We start from the raw sequence: 22,600 nt of genomic DNA on the forward strand, positions 1-22,600 counted from the left end.
GCCTCCAATTCTATTGGGCAATGGCCACACCAGTCGCTGAAGCTCCAGCCCTCCTATAGCTAGAACCGGTTCTGATTGGCCGACACTGCTCTTTTGCGTTCTGATTGGTGTCAAAGCTTCAGCCCGCTTTTCTAAGTCGCCCCGAACGGAAGCTGCGATTGGCAGACTCGATCTGTCACGTGACGGAGAGAGTTTCTGAGGTCACCCAGCGCCTCAGATCACATGACTCTGCTTAGCAACCGCGCAGGCTTCCTTAGCAGCGAGCCCTGGTGCGGGACAAGCTGGCGGGCCCTCCGCTGTCACTGGGGCTGGGTGTCCGGCTGCCCGGGAATCACGTTGCCGCCTTCGTCAGCTTCTTCGCCGTCCACCTGCTGGGCATCTTGGGCTCGGGCTGCCTGGATCATCGCCCGGCCCCGCGGCTGGCCGGCCAGCGGGCTGAGCGCCCTGCAGGGTGGCCGAGCTGCTAGGGAGATCGCAGGGGCGGGCTGGGCGGCCAGTGAGTGGTGGCTGCGTGGCAGGGTGGGTGGCACTTGGGCAGGTGGCTGTGTGATAGTCTCGCTCATGTGTGTAAATTCCTCCCCCCCCACACACACAGTCTGAGCGATGCCAGAATTTGCAGCGTCCGTGGAGTGTTTAAAGTTTAGAAACCTGTCCCTGGTCACTGTCACATGCACATTATCCTGTCTCTTGACTGGCACATCTAGTCTTATGAGGAGGTGACATTCACCCCAGTGTGGACACTCACCATGGAGCCTGGTGCGTGCCCTCTCCACTAGGGTGAATTTAACTCATAGATCCTTGGAGTGGGATGGGCCCCCTTCTGCTCCTTTGGAAGGCTGTGGCAACTGCTCATTGATGTTTGTGGAAAGACTCATTGTGCCCAAAGCTTCAGTTCTTCTGCATGGAAATTTCTCCTTAAACTGAGTGCAGGTTTTCTACATGGTATCTGGATTGGGCCCATGAGTTTGAAAATCTTCTGGCCCTGCACTGGTGCTGTTTAGTAAAATCTAATAAATCGGAGTTGAGTAGTGCAGGATTGGGCTCACTAAATATCCCACGGTGCTATTGTTTCTTTGTATACGGCGTGCAGTTCAATGAACACATTGAAAAAGGTAACTATGGGATACTGTTTGTTCTGCTCTTGAAGGCCTGTTTTGTGTGAAAATGAGTCGGTTATATGATACCATAGAGCCAAATGTGATTGATGAAAAGATGCTTCAAAAAGCTGTGGAAGAGCAAGGGCCCCAAGAGGAATTAGGACAGCTTGCCAAAAGGGAAGGCATTGATTACAAAGATGTCACAGAGCTACAGCTTGATTTCAGAAGTAAGTATCAGATTTTTTTGTTAATTAAAGGATAATAGTAGTATGTTTGAAGTGACAAATTGGCTGTTAAATAATTGTGACTAGCCTGGAATTTGTCATGTAAACAGTAAGTGACTAAATTTACATTTTTAGCTGTAACAATATGAAAGTTACAATATTAGGAGCTGGATGGCTTAGCTGAATGGTAATGGGCTATAAAGCTTCTCAACTCTGTTATTATTAATTATTACTATTATGATTTAACATTTATCTCATGGTGGCACCAAATGGCAACAACCAAGCTTGGCCCTGTTGTGGTAGGCCAAGTCAAATCCAATCTTCTGGTGACCACAAGTTGTCCTCATCTGATGGTACTTGAGTAGCTTATGGTGGACACGGTCCAGTTCAGAGTTAACGAGCATCTGTATTAAAATAATATCCCAACACCACCATTGATACTGATTGACAGCTTTGTTGAAGGGCTCAGCAAAGAGGCCAAAGATTTAATTTGTGAAGGAGACTGAACTACCCACTTGCCCTTCCCATTGCAGGTCTAGATACATTCCAGAGGTGGTGTGGGAGCAGTGTGCTCCATTACAGTGTTGATATAGGAATTCGGTCCCTAGCGCTGTCAAACCAGCAGTAAATTAATACACAAAAATTAAAATAAATTGATGGGCAAAATGTACCTTTAATTTGTTCATGCAGTTATTGTGATTGTGTGTGTGCCAATGAGGTAACGGTGTGTGCAAATGATGACTTCTGGTCATCTGAACACACCATTTCCTGATTTGTGCATGCCTTTGCTCACAAGTGGAGTGTGCAGTTGTTCGCACATTTTTCACATGCAGTTGCATGTCTAATGTTAAAAAAAATCATGCCGTGTTTGTCTGAGGTCAAAATGTGTTTTTTGTGTTGTTTTCCTCTTCTGTATTTCTACTCCTATTTTTTATCTCAACTCCCACTCGTATAAAGAGAAGGGAAAATTAGAATTTCCTATGCATTCCATCACCATGACCCCAGTGTTTTGCTATAATCCATATCAGCCTGCCCTCAAGTGTCTAATTTTCTCCAAGAATCAAAATGCAATAATTCTTGTTTTCACTCCAGACAGAAGACTATCTGATGCATAAAAATTGCATTATAATTCTCATAGTAGTTCCACCTTGTTCTCATGCAATGATTCCATAACCTCAGCAGGTGGAGAGCATTACAGAATGTGGGGTAACTTTATAATGGGATAGGGTAGCTGTTTACAATTAGCTACTACCCACCAGTAGCCTGCAGCTTCAGAGGAAAGTACTGTCTTATTCCAAGCCTCACTCTTTAAGTTAGAAATCAAAGTGAAGGTCAAGGCCTTCTTGTAGTGAATCCATAAAGCCACTCTTGTCTGCAGTGTTGCAGTCAGCATCCCCTCACTGACTTCCTGGCAGTACTGATTAGCAGTGGGCAGTGGTGCAAGACAATGAGGTTATCCCAGCTGTTTCAATGTAAACCCTCATCTAGCCTAAGGACCTTTCAGCAGTCTCCATGGTGCTCTTCACACACCAATGCACCATCATAATCTGCTCAAATAAGTAATATTGGCCACGTATCATTAGTACAATATAGTGTGTGTTGCAGCTAAAGTCTTGCATGGGTGAACTGCAGTATTTTTTGTGTGTGTTTAGATATCCTGAAGATTGATAACCTATGGCAGTTTGTGAATCTGACTAAACTACAGCTAGACAACAACATCATTGAGAAGATAGAGGCATTGGATAGTCTCGTCCATCTAATCTGGCTTGGTAAGACTTAGGGGTATGAGGCTGGCTTCACCTTGCAGTGGTGTAAATCAGGAGTAATTCCATTAAAATCTACACTGGTGTAAGTGGGATCAGATTCAGGTCCATGTCATAACTGGAAAAAGGCAGTGGCTCAGCTTTTAGTATATGTTAAATGTATTTTACTTGATAGCTGAAATGAAATTGGTGTCTGTAGATGGAGTGTACTGCACTTCTAGAATGAAATAGAATTGTACTTTGAAATGCCTATGCAAGATTTTAAATTCCACTGTAACGGTGTTTGGAAAGAGATACTGGCAACAATCACCCTATGCTAGCATGGGAAAGGGTGATAGAATATGATGGGATGTACCAGGTATTTGTTGCTCCCAGAGGGAGACCCTGCTGCGTTGGTGTACCCTGCCCAAAGAAAGTGTCCTTCTGGGGAAAAAAAGCACAGAGTTTAGACCTCCAGGAGCTGCCAAGAAAGGCCACTTGAGGTCACCTATGGATGGAACCATTGAAAATCAGGCCTCCAGCAGCTAGAAGGACTGGGAGCAGCCAGAAACCAAATCAGGGCCCAGCAGGCAGGATAAAAAGGGCTGGCTGCTTCCAGGGACTAGTTCTGAGTGATGCTGGGACAGAGGAGGAAGGAGATCCGTCTGGCTTAACCCAAGGAGCCTGGCTGAACCCTGACTGCACCTTTGTTGTTTGAGCCAGCAAAACCCCGTTTTGTACTTTATGGAATGTAAGGCCCCAGATCGGGCCGTTTGGAGTCAAATATTAATGTGACTGCTGTAAGACTAGGCAAGCTCATGGTGCAAGATGCTCCACTGGCTCAGGCAAGACCATGACAGACTTCACTACTGCATTGATTTCAGTGGTGGTACACGAGTGTGAAGCTGGAGTTTGGCTCCCAGACCAGTCCTCCTTACTCAGTCCTTGTTCAGGCAAAGACCCATTGAAGTAAATCAACGGGTGTTTTGCCTGAATGCATACTCCAGGTTGGGACACTGTGAGGAGAGGTTTAGACCACCTTCATTGCTGCTACCCCACACTCAGTCATTTGCTGGTATGTTCAGGAGGATGCACCTGATAAATCTGGTATCGTGGTAGGGGGCATTTTGCCAGATATGCCTGTTATGTTTGGTAGCATCCAAGTAATTAAGATATACAGAGTAAACTCTCAAGAGATAGAGATCTATCCTTCTCTGGCCACTATTCTGAGTCTGCCAGTAGAGTCCTACAACTCTAGCTTCCAGTTATGATCTAGCTGCTTTACTAGTATCAGGAATCAGTTTCCAAAGAGAGCGTTACTTTGGGCATATCAACCTATTTGAAATAAAGCAAAAACCATCCTGATGTTGTCATCGTGTGGCTCTAAGAAGCTGGAACTTGAACACAGTGGAGCTCAGTTCTACTGCAAACAAAAGCGTCTCTCACCATCTGCAGCTCCACAATGAAAACAGGATGTTATGCCTCGTCTCAAACACTGCTCAGGGAGACATTCCCCAGGGATACAGTCAGCCCTCTGAAGTGCCCCTCAATTTAATTGTCAAATGTCAGAGGACATGAATATCATAAAATCTTTTTTTTTTAATATATATTTTAAATACTTTAGTTTAAGAAAACATTTTAGGGGAGACTGATTTTCAAAGATGCCTGTCGATCTGGCTTGGAAAGTCTCATCTTAGGATGTCATTTTCAAAAGTGAATAACTGACTTAGGCTCCTAAGTCCCAATTTCAAAAGTGATTCAGGCCCTTCGGAGCCAAAGTCTCACTGAAAGTCAATAGGATGTAGGCTCCTCAGTCTGTTGAAAATGGGAAGTAGGCTCATAGGCGCTGACTCCATGGGTGCTCCAGGGCTGGCTGGCTGGCTGTTTGGCGGCAGCAAGCACCGGGAGGGAGGTGGAGGAGCGGGGATGTGGCACACTCAAGGGAGGAGGCGGGGCTGGGATGGGGATTTGGGGAAGGAGTCGGAATAGGGGCAGGGAGGGAGCAGAGTTGGGGCGGGGACTTTGGGGAAGGGGTTGGAATGGGGGCGGAGTGGGAGGGGGCAGGGGTGGAGTCAGGGCAGGGCAGGGAGCAGAGGGGGGGTCATGTACCCACCGGCACAAGTAGAAGTTGGTGCCTATGAGTAGGCTCCTAAATCACTTATACAAGTTTGGAATTTTTACTCTAGATCTTTATATAAGTTTAGGTGCTGAATGGGATGTTTTGAAGAATAAGATGAGTTGAAAGTATCCATGAGTCAAATAGCCACAATGGACAAACTTTTCCCTGGTGTAGCTCCACTGATTTCATTGGAGTTGCATGAACTGAGAGCAGGAGTTGGCCTAGGGTGCATCACCCCTAGGTTGATGGTTTTGTGATGCAGGTAACCGTCTAAGGGAAAGAAAGCTAGCTGGTGCTATCAAATTTGTTGCAGAAATTTTCTTGTAAATTGCATCTCTTTAGGCATTTCCTACCCCTTTCCCCTGTGCTATGCACTTCCATACAAGAGATGTGACCCTGCGAGCAGGTAGGGGATCTTGGGGGACAACTACTGCCCTGGTGGGGTGCAAAATAAACTTTATTAAGAAAATGCAAAAACAGGGAAAATTCAATAGTGAGGGGTATGGGGTTTGTTAAGGTAGACAATTGGGGAGGGGGTTCTTTTAGTAAATAGTGTAGGGGGTTTCAATAGTGGGGTACAATACAATGGGGTACAATACAGTTGGTAACCAATTAACGCTGAAGTATAAATGTAACAGGTAGCTAACAATTTCTGTGTAAAGGGTGTGTCACAGCAGCATATAACCAACTAACAGTTGTGGGTAAAATATGTTAAATAACCAACAACTCTAGGTAAAAATGTGTCACAGTGGTGTAAATGTAAAATGTGAGGTGTGTCAGAGAGAAAAAAGGTAACCAATGGGGTTTTATGCTAGACTTCAGTAATACAATTGAGGTTTGGCAGCAGTAGGAGCGGGGTGAACACGTGGGGGAAGGGATTAAATGAGAGAGAGAGAGAAAGGCAGTGGTAGAGGAATGAGGTTGGGGGATGGGGGAAGAGGAGCACGTGGTGGAGCAGAGACCAAAGGCAGAGGCGCTGCGGAGGGAGATTTAAACTCAGGGAGACACAGAGAGCAGACAGGCTGCAATTTTAAACAGCAGAGAGACTGCAACGAGTGACTGGGGAGCTCAGGGGGAGACACGGGCAAGCTTGTGGGGGGGGTTAGGGCAGCAGGAAGACAGACTTAACCACAATTATACAGAACACAGCAAAATCTTATTTATGATCTAACTTAACCAAGACTACACAAATTAGCAAGTAACAGAACACAATGCAACAATTCTTTTTTAAACCTAACTTACTGAGCACAATACAAACAATTCTTTAAGCCTAACTTAACCACAGCTATGCAAAATGAAATTACAACTTATCTAGACTAAGAACCTGATTCTAACAGGTGCACCTTACACTATGCCGATTCTTTGATCGGGAGCGGGAGCAGTTCCAGAGGGCAGAGTGGTGTGTGCCCAGGGTACAGCCCCCGGGGGGGGAGGGTGGTGGCTGCAGGAGTGGGGCGGCTGCAAGCCGGCGGCCCAGGATACAGTCCAGGAAGGCCCAGCTTAGCAGCGGCACAGGCTTATTTTTAGCAGCAAAGGCGCTGCGGAGCAAGAAACAGATTACAGATACAGACCAAGGAGTTAGCTTGGGTCTGTCTGCTGGGGAAACAAGGCCAGCAGCTAGGACAGGGGGAGTCTGCAAGAGGGAGTTCTTACCAATCCCCAGGACAGCAGCAAGCACAGAGGCAGGAACAGCAGCAGCATCGGAGGATGGAGAGAGGACTCGATTCGCTTATAATAATCAGAAGATCTCCAGGCACAAATTCGTTGTTCGTGGGAGGGGAGTTTAAAAACGGGGGTACGCTCAAAAACAGAGAGCGGAGAGAGGGCCCCGCAAAGACCCCTAGCTGATCAGACCAGGTGTCAAAGCAAGGACCTTCTCCGAGGTCTGATCAGAAAATGTCTGGCTTTAAAGGCAAACTCAGGCAGTTTCCCACCAGTACTTTTGATTGGCTCCTCTTGATACAGGGGAGGAGAGAAGGCAGGGAAAGGCTGCAGGTAAACATAGGCATGCCTGGGCATGTTCTGAGCCACAGGTATGACTCATATGCTTAATTAGTTGGCCACTTCAGGTCTTGCATTTCTGGGCAGCGCCCCCCACACCAAGCCCGGGTCTGAACAAAGGAGCCAAACAAAGAAGCAAGAAGCCCCCTCCCTAGGAAGAGCAATGGCTCCAGTTAGTCTATACAAGCCATTCCTATGACTAGGGCTGTGACTTTAGTTAGCACAATGGCCGGGAGGGGCAGCCACACAGGACAAACAGAAAGGAGAGGGGAAAAAGGAATGTAGCAGGGGGACAGCTGTAACAGACAAGATGTAGGTTGATTTCGTCTCTACATCTCTTGCTCCCTGTGTCACTAAAAGGCAGGAGTCATGTGCTGGTTGTGCACACAGCCTCTGGGCAGAGGAGGACTTCAGTGACTCCTCTGTCTGATTGAAGAGTGGCATGAACAAGTGGTAGAAAAAGTTGCATCTATTCCTTCTTTGCCAAAAGAGTGGTGATTTTATGCAGACCCTTGAGAGAGTAAAGAGGAAAGCCTTTCTTAGGGCTTCATCGGGAATACTGATCACTGCCAGGGAAAACAATTAATAGATGTGCTAGATGCAAGATACAAACTGAAGTGCAGGCCCCAAGCAATGATGTTTAGTTGAAGATAAACAATTTGCTTGTAAAACTTCTTGACTTTAATTTTTTTTCCTAGATTTGTCCTTCAACAATATTGAAGTCATTGAAGGTCTGGAAGCTCTGGTGAAACTGCAGGATTTGAGCCTCTACAATAATAGAATATCTAAGATTGAGAATCTGGACACGCTACAAGAACTACAGGTCTTCTCTATAGGAAACAATAATCTAACTGCTTTGGAAAATGTATGAATCTCATTGTTTATGCCAATGTTTCCTTCCTTCCTTATTTATCTATCCCTATACACACCAATTGTCTATCCATATATCCGTCTTCCCCTCCCTCCATCCCCATATATACCCATTGTCCATCCATCCCTTTCTCCCCAAATATATACCTATTATCCATTCATTCATGCCTCCCGATTATATACCCATTATCCATCCAGCCCTGTATATACCCATTATCCATCTATCTGTATATATCCACGTACCCTCGTACATATTCTCTGCCTCTAACTCAATCTGAACGTCTTTTTAGAGGAGTGACTTTCCCTTCAAAGTCTCACTTTCTGTATAGTCTACAGTAAGGTTCTAGTAAGATATTCAAGTAGGAAATATCTATTTCAGCTACCTTTTCCCATTTTTGGATTATTCACTCATTGGGCCAGATTATGCTACAATTGAAATCAATGGCAAAACTCCTGTTGACGCCAGAAAAGGTGGAAATCGCTTATGTGAATAGAAAAGAGGCAGAGATTTATTTTGGGTGCTTTGATTTTATGCTTGGGCCTTTATGGAGGGCAGCTTTACTAGTCTGAGACCCCTGGAATCTTATAATCCATCCATATAAAGGACACATTGCCAGGCCCACAGACTGAGTGTCCACAATAAGAGTTATACTGTATGTATAAGAACCATATAGAAAGCAGTTTCTTTCTCAAATAAAATATTCAACACTGTGCTAGAAGCCACTGCTTTAAACCTGCAACTGTGCTTGGACAGTCAGTCCAATGTGTTGTGCCAACTCTCTCCAAAGGATGGAGATGTAAGCAAGATCCTGAGCTAGGACGGAGATGATAAATGTCATGAATTTCAAGGCATTGCTGCTTGTTGTTCCCATGGTGGGCAGGAATGCAGCATCTCCTCTCTTTTGGCATAGGTGGTCTACCTCAGGCAGTTTAAAAACCTACGCACATTGAATCTCACTGGGAACCCTGTCTGTGAAAATGAACAATATTCAATGTTCATTGCCGCTCACCTTCCAGATCTGGTGTACTTGGACTTCAGGCTTGTGGATGAGAACACAGTAAGTACTTCCACCTTCCCCTTTATTTAACCATTTGGAGACTAGCCACACACTTTCCAAAGCATTCACCGTGCTGGCACTCCGGAAATACACAGGCATTCAAAAGGTTAGACTAACTCTTTTTTCAGTGGCTGTCTTACTGAAATACTACCTAGACAAATAAGAGCCACAGAAATGTCCCCATTGGCTATATTTTTAACATGAAGAGGATGTAGATTACACCTAACATAGGAAAGCAACAGCAGTCTGGATGTACATTACACGGAGAGCTGTATCTGACCCAGATTTATTAGGAGACAAGGCAATCTAATCCAAATGTTTTCTTTGTGTGTATTTCCCAGCGAGAACTTGCAGACATAAAATATCAATATGTCATTGATGAACTAAAGCAAGGTGAAGCACAGGCTCTGGCTAAGCTGGTGGAAGAGCAGGCTAAGCAGAAAGAGTTGGAGCACCACAAGGTATGTTCTCTGGAGCTGACTGTATGTTACCATACTGCAAAGAAACCAAAAACAGCTTCTCTTTTATCCATTAGAAGATTTAATAGGAGGTTAACATTGATTGATTGAGATAAAAATAAGGTCAGTGTTAATCTCTGGGTCTGTAAATCTCACCTTTTGAATGAAAACTGGAAGCTGCTGTGTCATTAGGGTGACCAGACAGCAAATGTGAAAAATCAGGACGGAGGTGGGGGTAATAGGAGCCTATATAAGAAAGAGACCCAAAAATCGGGACTGTCCCTATAAAATCGGAATATCTGGTCACCCTGTGTGTCATACGCAGGATACGGAGGAACATAATTCATTGAGATGAACAACTAAACCTACGTGACCAACCTAGGGAAGCTCCAGAGTAAATCATAGTTTGGTTTCTTGTCAGCCTGATGCTAGATTAACACAATATCAGATCTGAAGCTGTTAGCATTATTCACAGTGCAGTGATTTCCCCCTTCAGACTTAGTGGCTGGATAACACTGCAGTACTAATTTAATCTTACGAGTGATTGCAAGATCACAATGGGGAAACTCAAGATATGCAGTGAGAATGGGATAGAGTAGAGTGGTGCCTTCAGCTACCCGTCAGGCTGTCTGTGTGTTGCTTTCCTGCCTCCACTGATCTGCTGGCTATATGGAAGTGCTGCAGGTTTGTTTCCATGCCACTTGCTTGTTCCACGCACTCTGCTTGGCATCAGCGTTTGCTCCCTCCTCTAAGCACATGGGCAGAGTAAGGAGCAGATAGCGATCAGAGGAGCACTTCCACGGGGTGGCTGTTGGAGGCCTATGCCTCCTCCACAATGACATAGATCCCTGGGCATTAAGATTGATGTGGAGGAGTGCCGAATACATGGAGATAGGGTCAAGGAGAAAGTCAGAGATGCTGAGGGACCTGCATGGGGCCCATCATGTGTTTCTTTGCATAGGGCCTCACAAAATCTGTCCCATTTGTGCCTGAGTAGCTTAGATATCACATTGCAGGACCACAAAGTGGAGTTGAACTGCTCTGTCACATTGTTTGGTGAAAGAGCCACTGTCTTAAGTCAGGTAGAGGACTTGTCAATGATAATATAGTGTTTTCCTTGGAAAGCCAAAAATCTCCCCCCACTATATAGTAATAATCATCTGGTCCATTGTTATGAGATTCACATTCCGCAGCAGGAGGCACCCGTCATTCAGAACTGGAGAGTTAATAATATCAGCCCAGATTCTCAAAGATATTTAGGTGCCATTTGATTTCAATGGGCCATTCAGCCTGACTGAACCTTCCTTAGCACTTTGCAAGAAGCAGCAAGGTGTTACTTAAGTTCTGCAGCAAGTTGGTGCTCTGTTTTTTTTTTTTTTAATATTGTCCTGGTTCTCTCCAAAGGCTGCTTACGTCGAGTACCTGAATGGACCCTTCTTATTTGAGAGTATGTACGCAGAAGATACAGAAGCTGCCAAGCTGGCTTACCTCCCTGGAATGGCTGACTTGCTGGAGACATATCCTTTTATTAGAAAATCTAGTGATAAAAGCTGATGACTTCAGTTCACAAGGATGTGCATCAACAGGGACTCTTCATCTATACTTTTTATGCAGAACTGAAAGCTATATTGATCTGAGATTGGAGACTTGCTGTATTCAGTCTTGGACCAGTGCCTTAAAAGTACTGCTATACCATGAGACCACTGACAGTTTTAAGGTCTGATATTTCATGAAACACAAGGGCTATAAACAAATGATTTGTCCCATTGGCAAACTGGAAACCCCAAATTAGGAAATCCCATTTGTATAAAAGGCTTGCTTCCAATACTGACAGGTCATGAGATTTCAAAGTTTTATAATCACATCATTCTGATTACCATCTTGCTTTTTCTTTACTTGAATCAGACTTGCTAGTAAAAGCCAATGCCTTCTGAACCTCTAGAAATCAGGGCATTTACAGTCTCTTAAAGCCCAGAATGCATCCAACCTTTTAGATGGCATAGTGATTTCATTTACATTTGCGGCAGATTGTGAGATAGCAATTGCTAAAATCATGTTTCAGTTGAAGTGGTAGGGCATAGTAAGAATAATCAGGATTATTCTAGTCAAATATCTCCCAACCTGCCAGTTATATGCAGTGTTGTGGTAGCCATGTCAGTCCCAGGATGTTAGAGAGACAAGGTGGATGAGGTAATATCTTTTATTGGACCATGTAAGTATGTGGGACTCACCCTTGCAGCACCTCCTACTGATCATCTCAGGGAATTAGCTCTCCAGCTGTTAGAGCACCCTCTGCAGGCTGGTGTCCCACTACTGCTTGGCCCCTATGTCCCTCCTGGACTCCAGTACCCTTTCATCTGGGGTTCTGCCCTCTGGCAGTAACCCCTCCCTCTCAGGGTCTCCCCTCCCCAGGGACTCCCAACCCCCTATTCCCACCTTGCCTCAGCCAGTGGCTACTGCCAGTCAGCAATGAGCCCCTGCCCCCTGGAGCAGACTCCAGTATAAGAGCCAGTCATCACAGGCAAGTGGGTAGGACCTGCTGTCTTCCTCTACCACCCAGTACCTCAGGAGTGGGCCTAGGACCAGGCACTGCAGCCTGGGGGGTCGCCAGCCTGGAGCACTCCTGCTTCTCTGGCCTTTCCCCATCCCTGCTTCACTCCCAGTACCTGTGCTACCAACAGCCAGGCCCTGCACCCTCCAAGACAAGAGAGAAAAAGATACTCTAGCTCCAACCTAGCAGCCTTTTATAAGGATCTGTTGTGCTCTGTTTGGGGCATAGTCGCAGCTGTGCCTGCTTTTGTAAGCAGCCTGGGCTTTTCCTTACAGCCCCAGCCCTCACCCAGGGCTGGAGTGGGTAACCACTCCACTACAGACAAACTTCTGTTGGTCAGAGAAACTAGCTTTTGATCTTATAAACTCAAAATCTGCCAGTTAGAAACACTAGCCCTGTAGGACCAGTACAAATACATTCATGGCTAGTACATTTTTCTAACCATTTATCCTGGACAATGATCAAAAAGCAGATCATTTTATCATTCCTTTTCTAGCTCAGATTAATGGAACATTGGCAGGGCTCCACATTTGACCTTGCTTATCATTGCTCGACACTCTTGTCAGGAAGGTTCATCAGAGAATAAATAGAATAGCCTTTGAAACAATTCCATTGCCCCCCTCCCCAATAGCCAATATCTTTGTGGTGCTACCAGATCAGTGTGTTTGGGGCTCTGGCTCTTGAACAGGATTTTTAAACTTTACAAACACTGTACTCACAGCTGTGCAGAGAGGTAGGGGCAGATGCTCCATCCTACTTACATGGCAGAGAAGAGTCAGGGGCAAATGCACAAGTTGTTTCCTTTTGTGCCCACCATGTTGCCCCTCCACACAGTTAAGGTAGCAAAACCCCAGTGCGAGAAGATGATGCGGCCCAAGCCTTCAAGGTGAAGAATGCTCAGCTCAGCACCTCAGCTGACAGGGAGCTCAGCGGAGTTATCAGTCAAGGTGCTTTGCCTCACGTTGAGGTTGGTAATAGCTGGACATAATAGAGCAGTGTTGATTATCATGCAACCATGCGTAGTGTGTTGACTCATTTAAACTCTTACAGATTATATACCTTGACTCTGGTTTCACATACAAGAGTAAATTTGTATTAATTTGTGAGAACCTCTTTGCCTATGGTCTGAAAGAGCATGAAAAGCGAGAAGCTGAAGTCTCAACCTTCTACGAGTGCCTTCAAGAAGCGATACAGGACAGTCAACAGCAGAGCACAAAAATAATCCTAGATTTTGAAAATGACAGCCAGGGGGTATTTGATTACAGCCTTTATCTGTTGAAATGATTTCTGTGTATCAGAAGCCAGAGTCCGATCTCAGGGATGTATGGAGTAACTGCACTGAGATCAGTTTAATGACTCCAGGTTCACACTAGGTTAAGGGAAATCAGAATATGGCCCCAGATTTTACTGTATATGTTTCTATGGGCTTGTCTACACTGGAGGGATTGACATTGTGTTAACTAACATAATATCGAGCATGACTTAGCACTTATTATAGACAAGGGCTGGTGTGTTTAAAATCACATCAACTGGAAGTGGTTAAACCTGGCCTCTGGGGCAAAGCACAACCAGCTGGTGTGGTTTTAAACATGACAGTCCTTGTATCTGTGTATTCAACATAATGATAACACCAAGTCTTTTCCTACTACAGACAAGTCTTCATGTTAATTGTTCTTCCTAAAGGCTCGGCAGGAGGGCTGTCGAAGATTTTTAACTGAAATTTTTTTCCCATAAAAAAATGGTGTTTTTTTTTAAAGAAAATGACAATGTTCACAAAAAAAGTTTCTTTTGAAAATTTTCATAAAACTCACTGAAATGAAAGTTTTTTATTCTATTATAGAATCAGAAGGGACCTCAGGAAGTTACCTAGTCCAATCCCCTGCTCAAAGCAGGGCCAATCCCCAACTATTCCCCTTCGGGCCCCCTCAAGGGTTAAGCTCACAACCCTGAGTTTAGTAGGCCAATGCTCAAACTGCTGAGCTATAGAAGTTTTCATTTGATTTTTGCCTTTTGGTTCATACCCAGGGACTGTGCCTCCACTGGAAAAGGAGAAAGAAAGGGAGAACCTGACAAGATGATCATTATTTATTCAAGAGACAAGATGGGTGACATATCTTTTATTGGACCAATGTCAGTTGGTGAGAGAGACAAGCTCTCAAGCTACACAGAGCTCTTCTTCCCAACTGGGAATCTCTGAAGCTTGTCTCTCTCACCAACAGAAGTTGGTCCAATAAAAGATATTACCTCACCTTCCTTGTCTCCTTATCCTGGGACCAACATGGCTACAATGACACCGCAAAAAATGATTTATTCAAATCATTTTGGTTTCAATTCATTTTGTAAAAAAAAAAGAAGCCACAAAATAACTTTGAACAGAAAAAAACATTCATTTTCTTTGAATATTTTGGCAGCAAATACCATTTTTTAACCAGCTCTGCTTTCCAGAGAGATGTAGCCACATCACTGGGGAAGGCAAGGTCATAGCTTCTAGCTGCATCCCTTTCTACCCATGTAAAATAGAGGGGCAGTTATTATTGTTTCTAGAGGTCCATGGAAATATCAGCTTGGCCAAACTCTGGTAAAGGGCTTTGTCAGCTGTATAGAACAAGCCACTCATGATTGGCCGCAGTGAGATCACCTGTGCTCAGCACCTCTGAAAACAGACTGCTTTTATTTAGGTGCTTTGTAACAACGTGGCAGGATGCTTAGTCATTCTGTTGCCAAGTGCTTGAAGCCTGTGTGCAGGCACAGTGTATATTAACGCCAACTCATGAACAAGTGGACTTAACTCCAGCCAGGGTAGAAGTGGGGTTGAGGCTTCAGAGGTGTTGAATGGAAATCTGGGGCTGGGGGGCGAACACTTAGGAATATGTTCGCAACCCCATTGTGCTAGGTACTGTACAAACAGAACAAAAAGTCCCAGCCCCAAAGTGTTTTTTATTTGAGTTACCAGTAAATCCACACTCAAAATGCAGGTAAGTTTGGATTTTACGCAATATGTCTGCGTACTCCTCTGCCTGCTTATAAGCTTAGATACGGATTTAGGTGCTGAATGTAGGCACCTTGTGCTGTATGAAAAATTCTGATCTAAGGGAGCTCGTCAAGGTGAGAGAGGGAGTCACAGTCAGTCAGAAATGCTGCTAAATGGATCTTGCAGGCTTAGTAATACCAGTTTAAAAATGGGTGGGAGGAGATTAGAAGGTGATAAAGTATAAACCATTGCTAGGCTCCATTTGCCTAGCTATAATTCCATCATGCAGGTCTATATGAACTGCAAGACAGCTCAGCTTGCTCTGAGGCTGGTTAAGGAGCAAAGAATTATGCCAAAGCCCTAAAGCAGCAGGTGTTGCTAACAGGAGCCTGGTTTTAATTGCTTGGGGCCTCCTGGCTTGATTAATTTATATAAAGAAAGGCCCCGTTTAACATCACAGTGTCTGCATAATCTCGTTTGATTTACAGATAGCCCTCTGCAATGGTTCTTGCCTAATTTTAGCCCCTTCTATTGGCTCCAACTGTGAGGTGCATTAGGCTCCTTCAAAATATATTTTTAACACTCAGATTTCAGTAGGAGAGATTTATTACAAAGACACTTCTTGAAAATAACCTTAGCTTAGCATATACATTGCTCAGCAATACATTAAGATTGTTGACCGCTGTGAGGCTGATGTCAGTATTTAACTTTGAAGAGCAAGATTTACTGTCATTCACTGTAACAAGAACTCATCGCTTGTGATGTTCTATTACATATCTTCTAAGTGCAAAATCCTGGGCCCATTGAAGTCAGGCAGAATTCTGCTTGATTTCCAAGAGATCAGGATTTAGACCTGCATTTCTTAGTAAGGAGTAATTGGAAGTCTCCCCCCTGTGGCTAAGAATTTCAGAAGGCTTATAGTTTTTCCTTTGACACGGACTTTCTACATGTGAGATGAAGTAGGAGATCTAGGGGAAAAGCCATTTGCTGACTGGCAAGCAAATCAGAGTCTTCACGCAACTTGCTGCAGTGGAATCTTGTTGGTTAACGTAGTGCACCTTGGTATTACTGACCTCTGAGTAAACCAGAGCCACTTAGCAAGCCATCACATTTCATTTCAGCCAATCGTGAGCCAGAACATTTCTCATGTATGTAACAATAACAGTTAATTAAATTGCAATGGAGTGGTCAGCATAAATGATATTGTATGTCTCTCTCTGTTCAGCTGTTGGACGTGATTCAAAACTTGAGTAATTTTGAGATTGCGGACTCTAAACTCGTAAAGTACAATGAGGACATTACTCAGCTGTCAGATATGCTTATGACCCTGGAAATGCAGACAGTTGACCAGCTAGAGGTAAGGCAAGGGGATGTATCTGCTAAGTGTCAGATAGAAAACACTGGGGCTGCTTCTCTGTTGCCTTATGCCTTGTGTAGTCCCACTTGTGCAGAATGAGTGTAGAACTCGATCATTCTGGGTAGTGTCTGACACCAGCTTTATCCTCACTCTGCACAGGAGCGAGTACACGAATTGCAAGGCAGCGGAGAATTGGACCCAGTGTATTTATATGTTGCATCGGCACTTACTATTCATACGCTGCTACTGAGGATGAAGGCATCGGCGTTGGCTAAAGGGTCATCCGGGAGGTTATTGGGCCGTTTTGTGGAAGCTGTTCCCTAGTATAGGATTTCAAGGTTCTAGTGGTGTAATTCTTTCAAAGGGATCGTTTCTATGACTGAAAAATTACACTCATGCCCCGATCCCAATTAGTCCACTTTCCTGAGCTCCCCACTGGGAGCATGACTATGGTAGCTTGTAGCACGGTTCAAACCGGATACTTAGCAGATCGGGTGGGAGAGGTTAATTTATTTATTTCATTATTACCAATAGATTTTGCAGAAATATCAGAGGCGCTTTTCACATGTCCTATTTGAGGCACCAGATGTTTTAAACCTTAGATTAGGGATGTGAGGGAAAGCAGAAGCTCTAAGAGACTATCTTCTGTTTTTGAGAGAGGCAGCAAGCAGCAGCACCCACCTTCCAGGATTTAAACAAAATCTCTCATCATCCCAGCTGTTAGTTATGCTCCTGATGGCAAAGTCTTCAAGAAGCCTGCAGCCTCATAAACCAAATAAGAAACGTTGACACCTGTCTCTATTCAGAGACAAAATGTTCCCCAGTCATAATGTACATAGAAGGTTTGAAGTGATTTGATGGAGTGAACTTCCTAGAGTCTGTTATAAATGCATCGCTCCATCAACTCTTCCCAAAAGGACTGAATCTAATCTTCCCTGACATTTGCATACCAGTGCAGAAAAGCACATGCCTTTTGGTGCATAATTAATTTATCTGAGGTACCTTCAGTCCCCAGCGGTGCTGATAAAACTGATGGATCAGATCAAAAGTGTACTGCATTTTAGACTCCCCCCTGGCTCTGATCTGTGTTGTATATGTTTGAGTACTCAGTAACTTTTCCTTTTCTTTTCCATGTTAAGGAAATAATAAAGGATTTTGAAAGAAACATTGCCGACCAGGTGTCAACATTTATTGAGAACGTCCAAGGGATATATCTTTTTGGCAGTCTACTGGCCTGAACTCTGTGTCATATAAATCTGACCTGCGGCAAATGTGTTGCTTCACTTCACAACATTACAGCAAGGCCCAGAAGTCAGCACTCACTGTATGGAAATGGATTGTTGCTTATTAATGTGTTGTAGGCTTTGATTGATTAATTCTTAGGAAACATTTCCCTGTTCATGAAATACAGACTCTGCTCAAATACTTCTCTACCTATTCTCAGCAAGACAACCCAGTCAGGAACTGCTACACAACTCAATGATGAGGATGTAATGAAATTACAGAGTTAGGTACCTAATTCTCAGTGAAAGCATTGGGAATTAAGATTCCTTGCTGCTCTTTGTGCCTTTGAAAGCCCACCTCTGTTTCTGAGCAAACTCTTGGTAAATCTGACCCTGTGATATCTATGTATTGCTGACATTTTAAGAGGTGAAATACCTAAAACTCCTCCTGTACTGTCTCTTTGTGCCCTAGATTGTTGTGCAACTGTGTGCTCTAGAACAGTTGCCCTCTTCTGCCTCAGAGGTGGTTGCATTGCAGTGGCAGGTGAAATGATTTTTATATACACAAAACTCTGGGCCCTGTGCAAGTGCTTGTCATGTTCAGAGTTTTGCACATGCAAACACAGGCCTCGTTGAACTTCCTGTGCCAACGGCCCCCAGTGTCAGTTCTGGATAACGTAACACAATGAGGGTAGTGGGGATTGCTTTTGAACACTCCAGGACCTCCAACAGCCAGCTCAATTACTTTTGGGGGTTTGCAATGCAAACTTGAGGAAGCAGAGTTTTTACTGGTCACCTGCTTCATAGCTGGACGCATCGCCTCTTAGGGTTAGCAGTGCTTGCTTATGTATAAGGTCATTGTCTGTTGATGTTCAGCACCAGGTCCAGCCTGTCAGAGGCCGCTCAAATGCCACTGTTCTTTGTTTCTTAACCTTCTTCCATACGATGGCTCAGTGCCGGGATCTAGAAAATCATCACCATGAGAAACTGCTGGAGATCGCAATCACCACTCTGGAGAAGATAGTCAAGAGCGAGTTTGATGAGGAGATGCCAGATGATGTTCGACTGGTGAGGCCCCCAGTTGTGTCTGGAGCTTAGGCTCTTCTAGGAAGCAGGGATCCCAAGTGGGGAGGAAGAAGGGAGCGCAGCATGTTCCCAGTCTGAACTGGGTTTCAGAGATACAATATCATTTTGAATTATTCTGCCAAAGCTAGAAGTAGTTTCCTTTCACACACACACACACCCACCACACCTTCCCACAGATAAGGCTGCAAGGAAGTCGTGGTTTGTCAGTTCAAACATTGTGGCTGAAGTCTGTTGAAGTTGTGGTTTTTGCCATGGTCAGACATCAGCATGACATGAGGCAGGTACTCCCTAGGGCTCTCACAAGCCTTGTCTCAGGCTTCCCCTCAACCTGTTTCCTGATGAGAAACTCTGGGTATCCCCCCCGCCCCCAAGTAGCACTACCCTTGCTCCAGCAACGTCTTCCAAGGCATTCAGCCTCCCCTCCAAAGCACGGCAGTGGCACGGAAGAGACACCGTGTGACACCCCGCCCCCCCCTTGACTTTCTAAGACAAGCATGATAGTAGGGCAGCCAGGCCAAATCTGCGTGAGTGGCATTGTGAGCTGGTGCACAGGGTCATAATGCCAAGCAGAGTTGCAGCAATTATAAAAAGTTGCCATGTTTGTTAAAAAGTTACTTTATGTTTGACAATAAAATCACAGCCCAGAATTTTCTTACACCTGTACCCGAAAAGCAATAGTGCTGGACAAATTGCACCCCGGGCCTGCAAGGGCAGCTCAGCTGGAATGGGGAAGGGAAGATGGTGATGGCACTGCAGCTTTCCACCAGGGATGAAGACTTATTTGAGTTGTGGCCAGAGCTCTGCTGCTGGAAGCTGCCTGGGAGAGGTGTCTGTTCTGACTGGCCCAGTCCTGCCCCCTCCTAGGCCAGCATAGCTCTCTCAGGTTGATCTCTGAGACCATGGCTACACCGGCGCTTTACAGCACTGCAACTTTCGCGCTCGGGTGTGAAAAAACCACCCCCCTGAGCGCTGCAACATACAGCGCTGTAAATCCTCAGTGTAAACAGTGCCGCAGCGCTGGGAGCACGGTTCCCAGCGCTGCAAGCTACAGCCATAGAGGATGTGGAGTACGTGCAGCGCTGGGAGAGCTCTCTCCCAGCGCTGGCGCTGCAACCACACTCGAAACTTCAAAGCGCTGCCGTGCCAGCGCTTTGAAATGCAAGTGTAGCCATACCCTAAGCCCTCCAACACAGCAGGAGTTTGTGGCAGTGTGAACCTCTTCTGAGTGCAGTTTTCCATTTACCATACCTGCTTGGAGAGGCATGTTGGAGCATATGCAGCCTTCCCCGGGACTGACAGCTGCCAAGATAGGCTTGCCAGATGCTGGAAGGCAGCAGAATCTGGAGAAATGAGCATGGGGTTAGGAGTTTACTTCCAGCTCTCACTTGCTATGCAGCCTTTGGAGAGTTACTTCAGCACTGCCTCAGTTTCCCCATCTGTAAAATAGTCCTTGCACAAGGCTATAGTGGGACTAAGTCTGTACAGGGCTTTGAACAGGTAAAGCATGAGATGTACCAAAGGGAGCTTTTTTTTTCCTTCTCTGATGGTGCTACCAAGTGCTGCATTGTGACACATCTAGTTCTGAGACCTGCTGCTTTTATATGTAAAATCCACATCTCTCATCCCTCGGTCAATTTCACTCCCTAGCTTTTTGTGGACAAAGACACCATCGTCAACGCAGTGAATGCCTCCCACGATATCCACCTGCTGAAGATTGATAACAGAGAGGATGACATCATCACCAAAGCCAATAGCTGGTCATCTTCAGTGATCGAGGAGGTAAGGAAACCCCTGCGGCTTGGGGAGCAAAACCCTGCTCAGGGAAAAGACAAGCAGCAAGGCAATGAAAGCACGTTGTCCTGCAGCAGCTTCCTAGTGCAGCAGGCAGAGAGGCACCAGGTTCCAGCCAATGTAGCTGGGCCACTGCCAGGAAGTCAGAGGGGCTGAGGGAGGTACCTCCGAACTTTCTGCTGGCCCTTTTGGCTACAGCAGGTGACTGAAGGTTTGAAATAAGCCCAAGGACCCACTGTCTGATCGCACTTTCCTCAGGTTCACAAGAACGAGCTCAGCAGAAACCGCAACCGTGTGAGAGAGATTAATCAATACATCGACCATCTGCAGGAGGAGCTGGACAACATGGAAAGCCTGGAGCAGATGGAGTAGGCCAACAGTGGCTCCCCTGTTAGGACACAGGCCTTGGTGATCTAACAGGTGCGCCTCACCCTTTCTGACAGCCCCCTTGAAATACTAACTGGTGGGGATGTTTCATCCTGGGGTGTCACCCCCCACCCCTCCCCCAAAAAATCATATGCAAATAAAAATACCCTTTGAGTTTGGAAAAGCTCTTAAAGAGGAGCTGAGGATTTCACTTTGAAGGCCTCTGAGACTTATGGTGCAAATCAAAGCCAGCTCACAAACAGCTGGGTCCCTGATTGAGCTGCGATTTTCCAACAGCAGGCCAGGCCTGGAAGGTTTGGCACCTGCAGGCAGTGTCAGGAGCCTGGGACTCATGCAGCAGCTGGCCTGTGGCAGTGACGGGGAAGAGAACACTCTCCATCAGACTAACTGCCGCCTCCCTAACAATCATGGGTTTCTGGCCCAGCAAGCCTGATGTTTGAGGCTCTGCACTCCCGGTAGCCTCCTCTTTCCTCTGCCCCACACTAAGGCAGCTTCTTGCAGCGTGCCCAGAGTGGCCTCTGACCAGCAGGGAGACCAATGGCTCTGCAGAAGCTCACCTGTGGCCGCTCAGGGCCAAGTCATTAACTTCCCTCCTTGTTCAACAGCAGCTGCTCCATTTGCCTGGCAGGGAGCTCGGACTCCTTGCTGGAGGCAGGGTACTGAAGAGGGGGAAGAAGGGAAACCCATGCTTGTGGAACGTATGTGGCAGTGCACAGTTTGGGAAAGAGACAAATACCCTGAGACATCCACTCCTCCTTTCTTGGCACTAGCCCTGCCCATGGGCTGATTGCAGTTGCTCTGGTTTAGCTGACAAAATACTGTCCTCCCTTGGGCTGGTTTGAGAGCAGGCTCTCCTCTGGCCATTGTTAACCCCAGAAACGGCACTGACTGGCTGCACATGGGCTCTGGCTTTTCGGCAGAGCTGAGCACTCGTGGCTCCAACTGAAACCCATGGAATCTGCAGGTGCTCAGCCCCTCTGGAAGGCCAAGCTCTACATGGGTAGTTGGGCATCCAGAAATGAAGGGGCCTCAAGTCTGTGGCACTACTGATTCCCCCGTGTGTTAACTGGAAACAAAGCTGATTCTGAATGAGGATTCCAGGGGTGATCGTGCTTATAGGAGGTTTTCATAACTGCCCAGCTGACATTTTCTTTTCCTTTAAGAGTCTGAATTCTTCAGAGACAGGCCTAAATGAAAGCCCAGGGGCCAAACACCCTTGAACTTGGGGGAGAGAGGCAGGTTAGATCAGAACTTTGCAGCGCAGGTCTGGTCGGTGAGGCATGGGCATTGATCCCACAAGTCATACGTGCCTACTCAATACATATTATGCATTAGGAGTCCCACTAAAGTCAGTGGGTTTGCTTTGAGTTCAGCACGTGCATAAGCCTTTGCAGGATCAGAGCCTCAGACAGCTGAGGAGTTAGAATTAGTCCAAAAACAAGGGGGAGCTCCTGTCCAGTCCTCGGCAGGCAGGCTGGTGCCTGCAACAGAGCACACGGAGCATGGAAATCCTCAGGCAGGGACACAGACGAAGCCTGCGGGTGAGGAAGCAGACAGCTGTCAGTCAGTGATGGCTCTGCTGCTGTCTGGGCGCTCTTGGGCAGAGAGGCAGCGCACATCCCACAGTGCGGTGGGGAAGTATAAAATAACTGACCACACGCACTG

At 45.8% G+C, this 22,600-nt stretch overlaps 1 protein-coding gene across 3 annotated transcripts; it reads left to right on the forward strand.

The window, feature by feature from the left end:
* Positions 1-265: 265 nt before the first annotated feature.
* Positions 266-22,515, forward strand: DRC3 (dynein regulatory complex subunit 3). 3 transcript variants are annotated; one of them, XM_030577916.1, is made up of 13 exons: positions 266-496; positions 1,148-1,324; positions 2,974-3,090; positions 7,882-8,048; positions 8,965-9,111; positions 9,453-9,572; positions 10,974-11,086; positions 13,197-13,371; positions 16,317-16,448; positions 17,588-17,658; positions 18,616-18,739; positions 20,405-20,536; positions 20,807-22,515. In XM_030577916.1, the coding sequence occupies exons 2-13, from the start codon at positions 1,165-1,167 to the stop codon at positions 20,918-20,920; spliced, it is 1,572 nt and encodes a 523-aa protein (XP_030433776.1). In that variant the 5' UTR covers positions 266-496; positions 1,148-1,164; the 3' UTR covers positions 20,921-22,515. The 3 variants fall into 3 exon arrangements, with proteins under 3 accessions (XP_030433776.1, XP_030433774.1, XP_030433775.1); XM_030577914.1 differs by having other exon boundaries at positions 379-451; XM_030577915.1 differs by lacking the exon at positions 266-496 and having other exon boundaries at positions 1,021-1,324; positions 7,882-8,006.
* Positions 22,516-22,600: the final 85 nt, after the last annotated feature.

Source organism: Gopherus evgoodei, chromosome 10, assembly GCF_007399415.2.
Source record: "Gopherus evgoodei ecotype Sinaloan lineage chromosome 10, rGopEvg1_v1.p, whole genome shotgun sequence".
NCBI lineage: Eukaryota > Metazoa > Chordata > Testudines > Testudinidae > Gopherus > Gopherus evgoodei.

Coding starts and splice junctions, on each gene's coding strand:
- DRC3 (XM_030577916.1), top strand. CDS start 1,165: ATGAGTCGGTTATATGATACCATAGAGCCAAATGTGATTGATGAAAAG. Junction 8,049..8,964: donor ATCTAACTGCTTTGGAAAAT/GTATGAATCTCA, acceptor CTTTTGGCATAG/GTGGTCTACCTCAGGCAGTT. Junction 9,573..10,973: donor AAGAGTTGGAGCACCACAAG/GTATGTTCTCTG, acceptor TTCTCTCCAAAG/GCTGCTTACGTCGAGTACCT.